The sequence below is a fragment of the Megalopta genalis genome, chromosome 2 (assembly GCF_051020955.1).
Source record: "Megalopta genalis isolate 19385.01 chromosome 2, iyMegGena1_principal, whole genome shotgun sequence".
In the NCBI taxonomy this organism is placed as follows: Eukaryota; Metazoa; Arthropoda; class Insecta; order Hymenoptera; family Halictidae; genus Megalopta; species Megalopta genalis.
The window spans coordinates 6868279-6883765 of NC_135014.1; the positions used below are offsets into that span (position 1 = coordinate 6868279).

General features: G+C 35.4%; 1 protein-coding gene across 6 annotated transcripts in view; it reads left to right on the forward strand.

Annotated features, from left to right (window-relative positions):
• The window catches only part of dsx (transcription factor doublesex), a 188303-nt gene that overhangs the window by 72800 nt on the left and 100016 nt on the right, over positions 1–15487 (forward strand). For 3 of the 6 annotated variants that reach the window (XM_076528783.1, XM_076528784.1, XM_076528785.1), the window contains one exon: positions 1179–1322. In XM_076528783.1, the coding sequence (XP_076384898.1) occupies positions 1179–1322 (144 nt within the window). Of the gene's footprint in view, positions 1–1178; positions 1323–1648; positions 4142–4194; positions 8763–15487 lie in introns of those variants that run through there. The other 3 variants (XR_013037230.1, XR_013037231.1, XM_076528786.1) reach the window with 3 other exon arrangements.

Here is a 15487-nt window from a genome sequence, read left to right on the forward strand (position 1 = left end):
GAAAGAGACGTTTTTAATATCTAAATTTCTTTTTCGTCACTTTTTTATTCATTGCGGAAATTAAGGGAAATGTTAAACTATATTATAAATTTTGTTTTTGACATTGTTAATGTTGAATATGTTAACTATGTAGTAATTGAACTCGGTCGTAGAGAAAATTTGTCGATTCTGATGTATTTAAATACAACTTTCTCGATATGTTCTTATACGAAAAAAAGTATTTCTACGCTACATTAATTACAATTGACAAATATTCTTAATAACGAATCTTATACGATCTCATTGTCATGAGAACCGTGCGTACAGGGCTTCGATTATGGTCATCCCTATTTGCCGATTTATTCGGCAAGTAGAACAAAAGAATTTAATCCCATTGTACGAAGAACTGCCGTATAAGAGCAAATTGCTTGAAACTTTATGAAATACTTGGAACAATGGTTGTAATGTACACGTTCGTTGAACATACACGCGATGTTCGCGAATAATACAAACCCAGAGAAATGCTGTTTCCTTTACCGGCTGCTCTCAATTCAACGTCCGCCATAAATTACATGTAGCAGGTGTTAGAAAGTTACGAGAAAGTTCAATTCAGTTATAAATGGCAGAACAGATATATCACTGAAGATAATACGAAATCGGTGCCGTTATTATTGCTACCTTTTCCATATTTGTATTTTCCATAAATTAATCAATCGACCGGTCGATCAATCTTTGCGTGTATGATTGTTTGAAAATAGATTTCAATGTATATTTGTTACAATATGGTATTCATGGTGTCATAAATAAATTCATAAATCTTTTGATGTCGACAGTAGATTTCTAAACGTGGCTCAGAACACTAATCTGAAAATGAAATTATCTGCTTTTTACGTGTATTCGAAATACAACTGTACATATTAGCGATGATCTTATATTGATATTAATCGATACCATATTAACAGATCTTGACAATGTTTGCGTTCTAATTGGATTTTGATAACTTTTTCGAAGAAGTATTATGCAGTTATAACGTGTCAAGCTGACAGAATGAAAAATCAAATTGGTTCAAGAATATCCTCCAAAGGACATATTTAAGCACTCATCTTACTTTATCTGACGATCACGCAAAATGATAATCGAATAGAACCCTTCAATGATATTCGAATTTGATTAAATATTTCGTGTTTATTGTGTTGCAGGTGGCAGTGCGGAACTTCTACTATTGTACGCTACCAAGCTCCTCGATCTTTTCCAGTGTCCTTGGGATATGCTGCCATACATGTACGTCATCTTGAAAGACGTAAATGGCAATCTGGAAGAGGCTGTGAGACGTATTTTTCAAGGTGAAGTACAATATTTTGATATTCCTACTAATAGATACCGCAGCTCGTCATTTTTTAACCTAAACTGATCGGCTAATTGACCTGCAGATTGTATTAAGATTTGAATAGCGATAAATCGTCTGGAATAATACGGAAAACAGTACATATTTCCAATCTATTTTTCGATGCTTCATATAACCTGCAGGTATATCTATTAACCAAAGAATGTTTATATTGCGGTAGCCAAACGAATACAGAAATGTTAACGCGATAACGGTAATATAATTGTTTCATAGGTCTACTTGAACTCTGCGAAATAATTGAAATATTTCGTTTCGTTGCTTCAGTACTTTATCACCCGAAAATCGTTCTTTGGGGTAACGATCTGGGCAACATCATTTCTTTCATACTGAATTTGATACCACCTTGAAGATGAACAATTTTTGAAATCTTTGTATCGATTCATTCTAACAGTTTTTATCAACAGCTCGGACCGCGATTCAACTGAAACTTTTATCGCGATGAAATAGTAATGGAACGTTTTTCAACGAACTCCACCGAGAAAAACAGGGTTATTTGTTCGTTCGAGTTAGAGAAACGTCAAGGAGCAGGAGCAAACGTCAACTATTTAATTGTATAATTCAACAACTCGAAGATAATTCTCGCTCTTGAAATCGCAACGCAATGAAATCGATTATGTGATTTTTTAATAATTACTTTACGATTTCAATTGCACAGTGGTGGATCGGAGAGACTTTTAATAAGTAAAAAATCTGTTAGAAAACTGCGAATTATTTTCTTTTAACAGTTTTTGTTCCATTTGTATAAATAATATTGTAACAATTGGCAATGTAATTTGCAAATGGCACATAAAAAATAAGAATAGATTCAATATTTAAAATATTAGATTCCTCAGATTATTTTTGTTGAAATTGCTTGACTGACTATTCCAGTACACGTGTAATTTATTCGCCAAACAAGCAATACAAAATATGTAATCAGACACTCTAGTCAATTAAAATATATTACGTATTCGCCAGTCGTTCATGAGATGTTAGTTGACATTAAATTTTGGGGTGCACAGTGGTCTGAGAATTTGCTTTTTGTGGCTTAAATTATTTTAGCATTGTTTCAAGATTTAAGGTTATAGTATACTGAATCGTAGAGTGAGCTTGAATATTATCAAGTCAAAAATATGTATTCACGTTTCAAAAATCGAGATGACCAGCATTTTTTTACAAACATATTTTTTTGCGAATTCTTATATTCTAATATGTAGAAAAGTGAATACCGACCAACTTTTGCTCGAAACATTTCTATTCCAGGTCATTGGAAATATTAAAAAGAACCGTGGTTTGTTTCAAAATCAAATGCCAGTCAAAAACATAAAATAACGTTGCTACATTAAATATTTTTAAACATTCTTTTGTAAGCCTCTTTAAAGCTTGAATCGTTAAAAACTTAACGTTCCTTCTAAATAGGCTAAAAATACTTTTGGCACACATAAAAAGTTGAAATATCAGTGTTTGCGTGCATAACGGTATAACCAAGAACTTGCATTTCGATATTTGTAACGAGCAATTGAAATAATTAGTTTTGATCTTAATTTCGCACTTTTGCCTTTATATCGCTGTATCTAATCACGGAGATATATGAGGTTATTAATATTCCAGATCTCGAAATTTTGTGCAAATATGGAAATCGAAGAATTGAATTTTTGTCACAAATTACCGCTTTTCAGACCACTTTGGGGTGTCGCGAAATTTACTAAATGAAAAACGTTTTTCACCATTTGTCGTTCGCAAGTTTAGAAATTCTGTGTATCGGCTTCTATTGTTTATAGGAATGTTGTCTAAAATGAATACAACGTTCCTGGTTCAATCCTCTTATTGTATGCGGCAACACGCGCGTTATAAATTGCTACACTAAGGAAATATTTTCGCTTTGGCGACAGTCTTGACGAATAACTGGCATGGGCTCACACATGCCCTCGGGTCTCTCGATCTGCCAAAATTCCGTTACACTTTCTGGATGCTTTCCAATTGCGTTGCGTTCGCGGTTATCAATAATCTTGAAAGAAAAAAATAAGCATCTTGACCTCGAAAGTCGTCGTGCTCGAAGATACTCTGGAAGATGCAGGACAATGTGGTGATGGGGAATCCTTGTCGCATCACTCGAAGACCAAAGGTTGTTGAAACCAGAGTGCCATCGTCTGGAAGATGTTTGACTTGAAACGTCGAAGACGTGAAAGTATGTAAAACACTTATGCTGCTGGTAGGAAAGATTAATAATAGCAATCCATCAAGCTCAGGTTCTAGTGTTTGTAGTAGTATAATACTACTGGTTTTGATCTATCATCTCGGGTAAAATGGGCATAGTCCGTTCGAACGTGATAAACAATGATTGAATTCGGCTAGGACATACCACATTTGGAAAAAAATGGAAGTTCCGAAATGTGCATGTAATGTTTACTTTTTTCTCTCAAGTTCGTGCATATCGTCGTGTTTTTCAAGGTACATATCTTTCATTTTTACAGAATGTCAGTTTTCTGTGATAATCTCGAATTGAAATGAGTATTAAGAACAATAGTGTAATATAAGTATTAAAAACATTTTTATTTTTAAATCTACGCAATTTGCCACAGCTGACATAAAACTTGTGATTAAGTTGTGAAAATATGAATTAGATCCAAAAATATTGACGATCTTAAGAAACGAGGGATAATAAATTTAATAATTAATTTTAAATATTGTGAGAAATTATTACCAGTAGCATGTGACGTAAAGAAAACGTGAAAAAATGAATATGAAAAAAATAATAAACTAAATATTAAAAATAAATATCGAGTGTCTGCATTTTTGCTAAAACGCTCTTTTTATTCAATGTTTTACAGGTATTCGAGTGAATAGTGATGAAAACTTCTTGTACATTAACACTGATAAGGACATCTCGTCAAAATTAGGGATGGTATTCGGTCCCGGAACCAAAATTCATTTTGATTACAAATAACACTATCCGACAAAATCAAACTTTTTTTCTGGGTTTCTATAGCCACTATGAAATTCTTGTAGAGCTTCACTTCCTGAACAAGAATCCGAAAACCGAATTGCTCCATCACCCTCAGTTTTTTAAATAAACGAACTTTTGTACAAACCCAAAATTTTCGACAAAAATGAGATATTGCATGAAAAGTATAAACGTTAGAAGGTTCTAATTGGTGTTAAAAGATAGAGGAGAGTTTCCCGAATATAGTGGCATGCAATTTATTAATTGTTTTTGATCCTAAATAGCAATAAATTAATGTGAAAGTTTAAAAAAGTGTCGACGTGAGCAGTTTCTGCGCAATATTTTTGTATTTTTACGAAAAGTTTTTTGTTCAGCACGAAAACTCTACCCAGGATCGGATTCTGTAGACATTTTTGAAGAAGGAACGGCCCGGTAAAAGTGTCGGAACGATGTACATTTCGAGTGGATCGAGAAAATGTTCGTCGGCAACATGTGCACGACGTTTTGCCGCCATGTCCTTCGCTGCTCGCTTCTCTCTGTCCGGCAGGGTCGAAGCTATGCGTAATCAACACCGATGAAGGGATCCAATGGGGCACCAACTTTTCGTAAATAATATTTGAATTTTTTTTAGTATTTCAATGTTTTGTTTTTTTTTACATATTTCTGTGAATAATAATCACCAAACTGTGATATATTTCACACAAAAAATCACACCAGAGTATTTGGAGTTGGTAACGAAAGTATTCTAACACTAGCATAATTTTGACTTCTACGCCATATAAGTAAATAAATATTTAAATATATATTTAACGATATGTTTCAAGAAGTTTAACGTTTTGAAAATGATTATTTATTTTTTTTTTTATTTATATATTTTTTTATTTTTATAATTTAAATATAAATTATCGTTATAATTTTAATGATAAATGTATACATGATATACTTGTAATTCGAACAAATTCAGAATAAAATGAATATTTTTTGTTCATTATTTTTCTTTTATTATTTCTCCATTTTTAATTTATGATTCACAGTTTGGCGATTATTATCCATAAAAATATGTAAAAGAAGACAGCACATTGAGGTACTAAAAAAAAATGGCACGCCCCACACGCTAAGTGGGTGCCCCATTGGATCCCTCCATCGGTGTTGATTACCCATAGCCTCGGCCCTGTCGGACAGAGAGAAGCGAGCAGCGAAGCACATGGCGGCAAAATATCGTGTACATGTTGCCGACGAACATTTTCTCGACCTACTCGAAATGTACATCGTTCCGACACTTCTATCGGGCCGTTTCTTCTTCAGAAATGTCTACAGAATCCGATCCTGCGTAGAGTTTTCGTGCTGAACAAAAAACTTTTCGTAAAAATACAAAAATATTGCGCAGAAACTGCTCACGTCGACACTTTTTTAAACTTTGACATCAATTTGTTGCTATTTAGGACCAGAAACAATTAATAAATTGCATGCCACTATATTCGGGAAACTCTCCTCTATCTTTTAACACCAATTAGAACCTTCTAACGTTTGTACTTTTCATGCAATACCTCATTTTTGTCGAAAATTTTGGGTTCTTACAAAAGTTCGTTTATTTAAAAAACTGAGGGTGATGGAGCAATTCGGTTTTCGGATTCTTGTTCAGGGAGTGAAGCTCTACAAGAATTTCATAGTGGCTATAGAAACCCAAAAATCGTGTCGGACAGTGTAATTAATGACGGAAATAAAATTTTCAATAAAAATTCGATGCTCCAATTTTGACTATAATTACGTTGTTCTTTCTCTTATCACACTGAAATCGAAAATAGCAGCAGAAATTGCGCAACGGATCAATTGTTTAGAAAGTGGAGTACGAAGACTGTGTGTATTTACTCGTAGAAAGCAGTCGTTCGTAATTGTAATCGCAAGCGTCGTGGGTGTCGTGCAAGTCACCGATGGATTTTCTGTACCGGAAAGTCCTCGCTAATTTATAGCGCGCAAGGCGAATTGTAATACTGGATATCAAGATATAGCAGCCTGTGATCTTATTTTATAATTTCAACCTACATTCTATCGATAATAGAGAAAAGGGAAGTTAGCGTGCTTCGTACGCTTATAAGACACGAGCAGGAAATGACTGCCGCAGTGGGATTTTTCACGGCCTGATAGGAGAATGTAATCCGTTGAAATGGATTATTAAATGCGACTTCGTTATATGACGTCATTCGCGTGCAAGCTCGTGTACTCGATGACCGAGAAGACGCAGCGACTAATACATAAATTAAAAACGACAAGCGGTTTTTATCGCCTACTTGAGTAGTAAACGGACTACTTTAATTCACGGACTTAATACCGATATTATACCAGTAAAGATATACCGAAATCGATTATTACAGAAATACCGATATCTGTATGCACAACAGGGATTCGTATCTGCGTAAGGAAAATATCAGCATTATACCGGTATTTTTCGGTTGTAACTTCATAACCTTTATACAAACCGAAATATCGGTGTGACGTCATACCGGTACAAGAAAATACCAATGTCAATAGCGCTGTTAACACGTTCCCTGCCGCGTGGGGCGTATACGCCCCACGCCGAACTTTCCGTTCAAGCCATTTGGTATTATCATTGTAAAATGAAGAATTTTTTAAAAATTCATTATGCAGTCAATTATGGACATCTTAATACTATTGCTGATGCCCTCATTTAATCGTGGGGCGTATACGCCCCACGCGGCGTGATGGGCAATTTTTCTTTACTGTAACTTGTTTTAATTGCATTTCTCTTATTCCGATCAGTCATTTATTCGCGTGTCGTTGACACAATACTTACTGCTTCACTGAAGCTGGGATTGATTTATAGTTCTATAGTACTGTAAATGTTGTAACATTCTGCGATAGTTGTGTGGATAAACCACACTTACGTTTGCCATGTTTTAACAAAGTTCATCGTAACATCCCTTTGTAATCGCATACAAACTTGAATTTAACTAAAATGTTATATTTTAAACTAATATAGGCATGATAAAAAAAATTATATGTGAGGATGCAACTCGCTTGGCATAATAATGATCAGCCAGGTATTTGTTAAAGTAATTCCTAGAAAAATAAATTTATTGGTTTGCTGTGTTATGCATGTTAAACTATACAACCTTTCCTTGATAATTATGATTTTTGCACTATTTTAATTATTGTAAAGCATACACCAGAAACAAAATAATACAAATGTAAAGCGTGGGGCGCATACGCCCCACGCGGCTTGAACGGAAAGTCTTCAAAAAACGGTCTGGTAGGGAACGTGTTAATCCCGGAATTACCCGCGTGAGGTGTTCATGGACCCCCGATAAAAAGGGATTAAAATATACGAAAATTTGTCAATGGCAGGGTTCTACTAGACCTCCACGTGGGTACTCCCGACACTAGACGCCATGGTAAGTATTCTCGGCACTAGATTCCCACGTGGGTATTCCCGGTACTCGACTCTTACGCGAGTACTCTTAGCATTAGACTTTCACGTGGATAATCCCGGGTTAACCCTTTGGAGTCTATCGGGACATATGTGTTCTACCTACGTATTTCGTACGCCTATTGGGAGAAATGAATCCCGTTATTCCACAATACACGAATATATCAGTTTAGAATGCCTATCACGCACATATTTGTTTACATGTAACCAATGGGACACATATGTCCCGGCCCTTAGCGTCTAAAAGGAATAACCTACACTAATAAAATCAACATTTCTTGTAATTAGCATCTACATATACGTAAAACTTGACTTCAGATATAAGGCAAATTAACGAAGAATAAATCAGACTCCAAAGGGTTAAGGTAACCAAACCTGAGGCTCATAGTGGTAAATATTTGGATATTTTTACCGGTATAGACGTCGCTTACCGGTATAAAAAACGATTTTTCAAATAGCGGTTACGTTGCGGCAATATGGACATAAGTACCGCTACGGTAAAATCTCCCCAATTGTTCTTCAGCTTGTAAACAAAAATGGACAATCTGGGAAGAGGAGGTACGATTATTTGAGCTTCGCGGCTCGTTTTTATAGTTGCCGATTGTCAACAAAATAACCTTGAAAAATCGTATCTCCGCTTCCCAAATTGTCCACTTTTGTTTACAAAGTGAGGGACAATTGGAGAGAATTTACTGCATCGAGAATAAGTTACCGAGATCTACAAAACGCATTTTTTTTAATTTTCGTCGTAGTCTCAGATAAAAAAAGTTAAAAAAGTGGAAGTTTTTTCGCTTGTTTGGTCGTTCAAATTTCAGAGAAGTATTCTAGTTATGATCCAGTAGAGTATAGTCCCACTATCATCTAAAAAAAAGTTCAAATCGTTTAGTCCAGTTTTAAAAAAGTTATTGCGTTTTAAAAGATATCCGAATATTAATAGGAGTCACTGTATCAAGATTTAAACAAATTTTTATTATCATATATTAAAGTGAATCCATCTTTGTCAATTTAAATACACACTTTATTTATCGTCCATACTAGTAAGCATAATAAATTATAATAATAATAATAATATAATAATATATATATAATAATAATAATAATAATACGAAGTTTTTTTTTTGTAAACAATTGTAAGAAAGAAGCCAGTGAAAAGTTTTGTTATTAAACATATTTTACTTACTCGAAAGTAAAATGTACAGTGTTCTGAAGTTTCTCTGCTTGCTTTCAGACCACTTGAGAGTTAACAATGATGCATACAAATTAGACACGCGATTTATTTCTGCCGTAGTATACTTACGTTATGAAAAAAAAGCTTTAATTCCTAAATTGGAAGGCTCGTTCCGAAGAATACCTTGAGAACTTCGTAACGTAAGCTATCCACTACAATCTGGTCTGGTGTCATTACAAATTACAAAACAATTTTAGCGATGCACTTCTCGTATTCTGGCTGCAGTAAATTGCGGTAAACTGCAACGGTGCTTTATCAGCCGAGTGCTAAGACGTACAGATTTACAGTTACCGCTGCGAGCGTTATAATTAGACTGCGGATTTTATGCATTTATAACAAAAACGGATAAATGAAACATGGATCAGTGAAAAATAAAAACATTAAGAGAAATTAAGAATTTCGTTACATTATTTTCAATGTTTTAAAACCATTAAAAGGAGAAACGCGTTTCTAGCTGTATCTTATACCTCGCGATTGATGCAAACAATTTTTAGTTTAACATAAAGATCCGCAGTCTAATTATAATCTACGAATCCTTTTAATCCCTGGGCAGCCATCGCTCCTAGAATCGTTCGAGGTTGACTCGAGGAAAATGTGAAAACTTGTCAACTTTTTAAACCTTTTTACCTAATTGTTCAGAGCGTAGCTCGATTTTCGAGGGGACACATGAAACTAGATTATGACAAAATATGTCGTTTTGTCGCGCGTTATAGAGCGCGCGATATCTCTATAATTTCCCTGACGCTCGCATGAAGTCGAAAGGATGTGATCGACGTCGGCGAACGTACAATCCGACGTCGCGAGCGCAATCGCTACCGAAACGAAGAATACTGGTCACAATAAAGACCAACACTCGCGGCGCAATTACGGTGTAATGCCTCAGCCAGCAGATGTTTCACGTTAGTAAACATGAGTACTCGATAAATCGCACCGTTTACGATCGCAGCGAGAAATTTCGATGCTAAAGGACATCTTTCACGTGCCTGCCCCGTGATGCTAGGCAGGGAATTATCCTGCATGACCTTGAATGACCTTGCAGTATCCATACATCCTGGGACAGCGAACTCTCGACGAGGAATGAGCCGAGCGACCGGCAAAAAAGAGGATTCATAGTTCCATTACCTCGTTCGATGCCGGCGTCGTTGCACGTGTGACGATCATGGTCTTCTGTTTTGCGCGAAGAAAGTCCAATCAATTTAATGCACGTTGCTATTTAGACAGTTGTAGCGTGTGACGTCACGTGTAATGTCAAGTGATAACCCCTCTACAACCGCGTCCGTACGAGAGGCGCGCATTTTTCCATACATCGAAAATACGAAAATAATGTTAGAATGTTAGTGACATTAACATTATGACATTAATTACAGTGATATACGATATGCGTTACTTATACATTATCTAACGACAAAGGACAGCTGGAGAATCGAGTAACTCGTGACAAGCGCAACTTGTCCTTCTGACAGGAAATGAATTTCATGAAGATTAAGTGGGAGCATAAATGTGGTTAATGGATAAAAAATGGCATTCTGCGATTTGCGATATGTCGTATAATAATTTTCGATCCCTTCGAAGAATTGTGATTCTAATTTTTACGTTGCCCGATTACGGTCGAGCATCGTAATTTATCGATCCGTTTACGATGTTTGCGAAGCGTAAAGATTTTATTGTATTTCTGTGCGAATGCAGTTGTAGCAACATTTGTAGCAACCGTTTCAGGGGCTGTTAGAATTAATTAGTTGGCGCAACGAAATCGTATATCGAGCCGAAGATCAACACAGAGCCGCGAAGGGTTCGAGGTGTGACATAATAACGGGACACATCATTCATCACTGTCCCACAGGGTTGTCTGGCGTGAGTGAAATTTACGAAGGTGAAGCGGTCAAGTAGGCGTGAAAAAGAAGGTAGTGTAATTTGTTATGTAGCCAGCCTGCTGGGCTACTGTTTACACGAGCCGATCATTATAAATCGCTTGAGCCCGCTATGGTCCGTTCGTCATATTAGCTACTGCTGGCGCCCCAAGGCGCGTATCATCCCGATCTCGATAGCTGTTCTTATAGAGTTCCAAATGGGCGGCAAATAAACCGACTAAATTGCTGTTTTATTGTTTATTAAGCTAATGTTCAGTTTAACGCCTTGTCGGGCTCCGTTTTACCCGGGAGTTATTATTACAATATTTCTTTTTCAGGAACAAGTGGTAGTCGCTCGTTTAGAATGACAACTCCTTGTATACGGAACGTTCTAAATACTGTACTTTCCATGCATTTATTTTGTCTGAGAAACATAAATTTTATCTTCTTATTCGTTTCAGAAACGCAGTCGATAGTACAGGCTTTCTATGCGAAAGATCGTTGCATTTCTGCTAAAAAAACTATTTCGTTTTTCTTTATAAAAGTGAAACGTTGTAAAATTATCCAGATAAGCTACAAACAGTTTACCAATCACTTCCAAAAAAGTGGTATTATTTTTGTACTACGAATTGGTACTATTTTGTAAATAGTAAAACAGGATATAGTTACTTCATAGTATAGGTTTCCATGTGCAAGAAGTTGCCGAGTTCTTTTTTCCACTTCCTGGCTGAGTAATACTTGTTAATAAAGTGCACATTAATCTGATCTCTTTTAATAGTATTTAGTTTTCTATTAAGATTTTGGCATCTCATTGTGAGACGAGATTTATTGCATTTACAGATAGAAATGCTATCAGTATGTATACAATAAATTTGGAAATATACATGGAAGAAATTTGAACATTTGAGTAAGTTAATCAATAGGATTCCAAATCCAAAAGAATCTTTGAAAAATCCTTTCTAGTAACGATCCCAGAAGAAATCATTGAACTTCTTAATTTCCGGCCGAAATTGTCGCAACTGCTGAAGAATTTGCTAAAAGATCTCTAATTACGAATCATACATTTCCACAAGCTATTAATTTCAAGCTGTTTCCACTAAATTACGTCGTAATTTTTGACCCTTTGTACTATAGTTTGTATTAAATCTGGATGTTAGGTACGTATTTCTCTGAAATTGAAATAAAATTCGACTTTTCAACGCGATCATCGTTTAACCATTAAAGTTTAAATTGATTACACAGTAAATATCTGTTAATATCTGTTATCGACGAAACTGTGACAAAAATCGTAGTGCAATTGGTTAACAAATATAAAAAAATTGAAGCGTGATGCAAATAGATGCGCTGAAATTCAGTGTGCTCGCTCATAAACTGTTCCGGACTAACAAAACGAAACTTCTGGGTTCGATGAAACCTCCAGGTTTCGGTGTGAAAACGCGTGGAGATAACTGCTTGGCGCGACGCGGCGGTGTATTAACCCTTTGCACTCGAGTGGCGACTCGAAGACGCCATTCAAAGTTATTATGTCACGTTTCAAAATGATTTTATTAATCAAGTTTGTTTGTGTTTAAATAACTGTTAAAAGCGTAACTGTTGCACGAGTCATAAAATTCAATTTCATATGTATAAAATGCACTAGGCTATATAAAATGAGAATATCGTGGGTCAGAGAAACTGTTCAAAATTTTTTGTTAATTTGGCATTGAGTGCAAAGGGTTAATTGTATACTAGATTAAAGTAAGAAGAGCACAGATTGCTGGTGAAACGAAATGGAACATACATATACAGTGGTCCACAAACTCTCGTTTCTTATCTATTTTCTCTGTACCTATAACGAAATTTTAAAAAATGTTTCTCGTAGATCTCGAGCTACAGACGTTGAAAGATTTAAAAAACTGCAGATTTGTTACAGTTTTTGGTCAAAATCGTGATAAAACTGCGATTTTTGCCATCTTTAATTTATAACAACGTCAACCGATATGGCCACTACACCAGAGCTTGTCATTCTCAAAATCGAAAATATTTAAACTCTGTGTGTTGGATATTTGTAAAATCTTTTCATCGAAAAGTGTAGAGAAAGTAATATACATAATTTGTGTGTTCATTCATGCACCACGTATATAAAAATACGTGTTGAAAATGTGACATATTAAAAAATGAAGCACGAAGCAGCCACGACTGAGCATGACTTGTTTGCATACGATTGAAATATCATAGTTAGCACCACAAACAATTTATCAAGCAATATTTAATGGATGTTCGGAAATTATAAAATGATCGCCAGTAGACTACATATGTGTTAACTGGTATATTTACGATGAATATTCACTTAAATTTGCAAAGTTTGACAGCCGTAATTAAAATTCTCGATAATTATTATAAAAAAATACAAGCCCAATTGTTTACCGTATATTCTAATAAAATTCATTATCTTTGTTTATTGCAAGTTAATGAGTATTCAAAGGTCATATTTCCATGCTTGTTATTAAACAAATTTAATATATAAAATTGGTATATAAATTTAACGTTGAAAAATCATATAATATTTGCAAAATATTTTGTCCTGTCATAGAAAAAATTTGTTTAATACGCTCGTACGCAAAAATGTCTATAAATACATATTTCGAATCGATATATTTCGTATGACTTACACCACTTTGAAAATCATCGATACATTTAAGTGCCCGACGCGTAATTCGGTTTCGTGCGGAAAATTCGAGTAGCGAAATAACAATACAGCGGTAGTCGGGGATTTTCATCGTGGCTATAAAGATAAAGCTGGCACCGAACGTTCCGCTTGAAGTTAGAGATATCCTGCGCCAGTCTCAGCGACGCCGGCGAACGTAGCAAAAAACAGCAAGGTGAATTTATGAATAAGATCTCATGCAGCGGGACACGTTCTTTTACAAGAGAAGAGAAATGAACTCGGTATTATCGTAGCAGCGGATAGTTAGTGTAACGCTATTAGCCTGGTTCGCAACCGGAGGACGACTAAGTAATTATGGCGAAAACGCGGTGTTTCACGCGTGCCAACACCGTTTCAGGATAAATGCGCTCGCGGGGATCCGATCCAGTTCGTCCAGTTGAATACTTTTTAAGTGCATGTGGAAAGTCGCATTCCAGGTGATCACCGGCGAGCAGGTAGACGATCGACCGCGTCAATTTGCTCCAAATGGATACACAGTTGCTAACACTTCGTTGCGATCCCACAACCGCGTACTATTACACCCACGACTCAAGCATTTGCTCGTTTTCGAATGATTTCTCTTTAACCCTTAAATGCATATCGTTGCCGATTGTCTACATTCCAGTTCCACTGAATTTTATTAAAAAACCCGAGTATGTGCGTTCCCGAACGCACGTTGATAACAATAGACAATAGACCATGTGTGAAATCAAAGACTTGACATTACTTTTGGCGAGTAAGTTATATGTTTTTTGACATTTGAATGTGACAATGCGTTACTTGGAGAGATATTTTCTCTTTTCGAGTTTAAAAATAGCTTTGTGTCGCAACAAAAATCGCAATTGCTTTGCTGCATTTCATTTAAAAATAATGTGAAAATTTCTATACTAATAGATAATATAAATACATGACCGTTTGTTTACGTCTACGATAATTTTAATAATAAACGCATATTGTTGCCAAAAGTCTACATACAACTTTTTTTCAAAATAAATACTCAATATTATTATCTAGATTTTTTATTTATTTTTTACGTAACCTATGACTACATTCCTATAAAAAACGATCTTTTAAAATTCAAAACAAAAAATCATGCATTTAAGGGTTAATCGGGCTTGACAGTGTCTATTGCACTGCCAGCTGCAATGGATGCTTTCCTGGATTGAATTATTTGCATCGCGAGTCGAAAGTAAGTTATTTGACAAAATTTTTACGAACAAAAATCAATGACAAAATCGTATTTATTGTACAAGTTTGAAGCTGTTGATCGCGAAATGTGAAGAAAGTGTTCATGAAACCACGCGATTATAAGATTTTAATAATCGTTATCGAAAACGGAGATTTTATTTTGGTTGCTTACGGATAATTTTCGATTATTTCAATTAATCGTAACAGTTACCGATGTGGGAAATCCTATTTTCGTCACTTGTAACGGTTATCAGTGATGGAAACGTTACTTTGATTGTTCATAACTGTTATCGCTAAAAGACATCGTATTTTATAATTCAGAACCGAATTGCTTCGCATTCGACTAAAACGATTTCCAAGAAGAACGATCGATATACTTTAGATTTCAATGGCAGACGTTTTACTGCGAAAGAATTTTTTGAAACTTGAATCGTTAAATTCTAGATGATGCGACGTGTTGTCTGAAAACTCTGCTGCAACGTTTTGTGTTACTCTTTTGATAATGGAACACGAAATTCTGAATTTTTTAAAGACAAAATTGTCGACATTTGTTGATTAAGCACTTCACGAGATTCAACGATATTCGCAACATAGCCAATACGTTTTCTACAAAGTGTTTTTGTACACCGCAGTAATATGCTACATATTGAGAACAAGATACAGATATCGATTGCGCGAGCGCGACACGGTAGGATAAAGTATTATCTTAGAATAGTATAAAGAAAAAGAGTAAAAGAAAAAGTTGAACATCATATGAAATAGGAATTGTATTAGTCACTTGGAGTA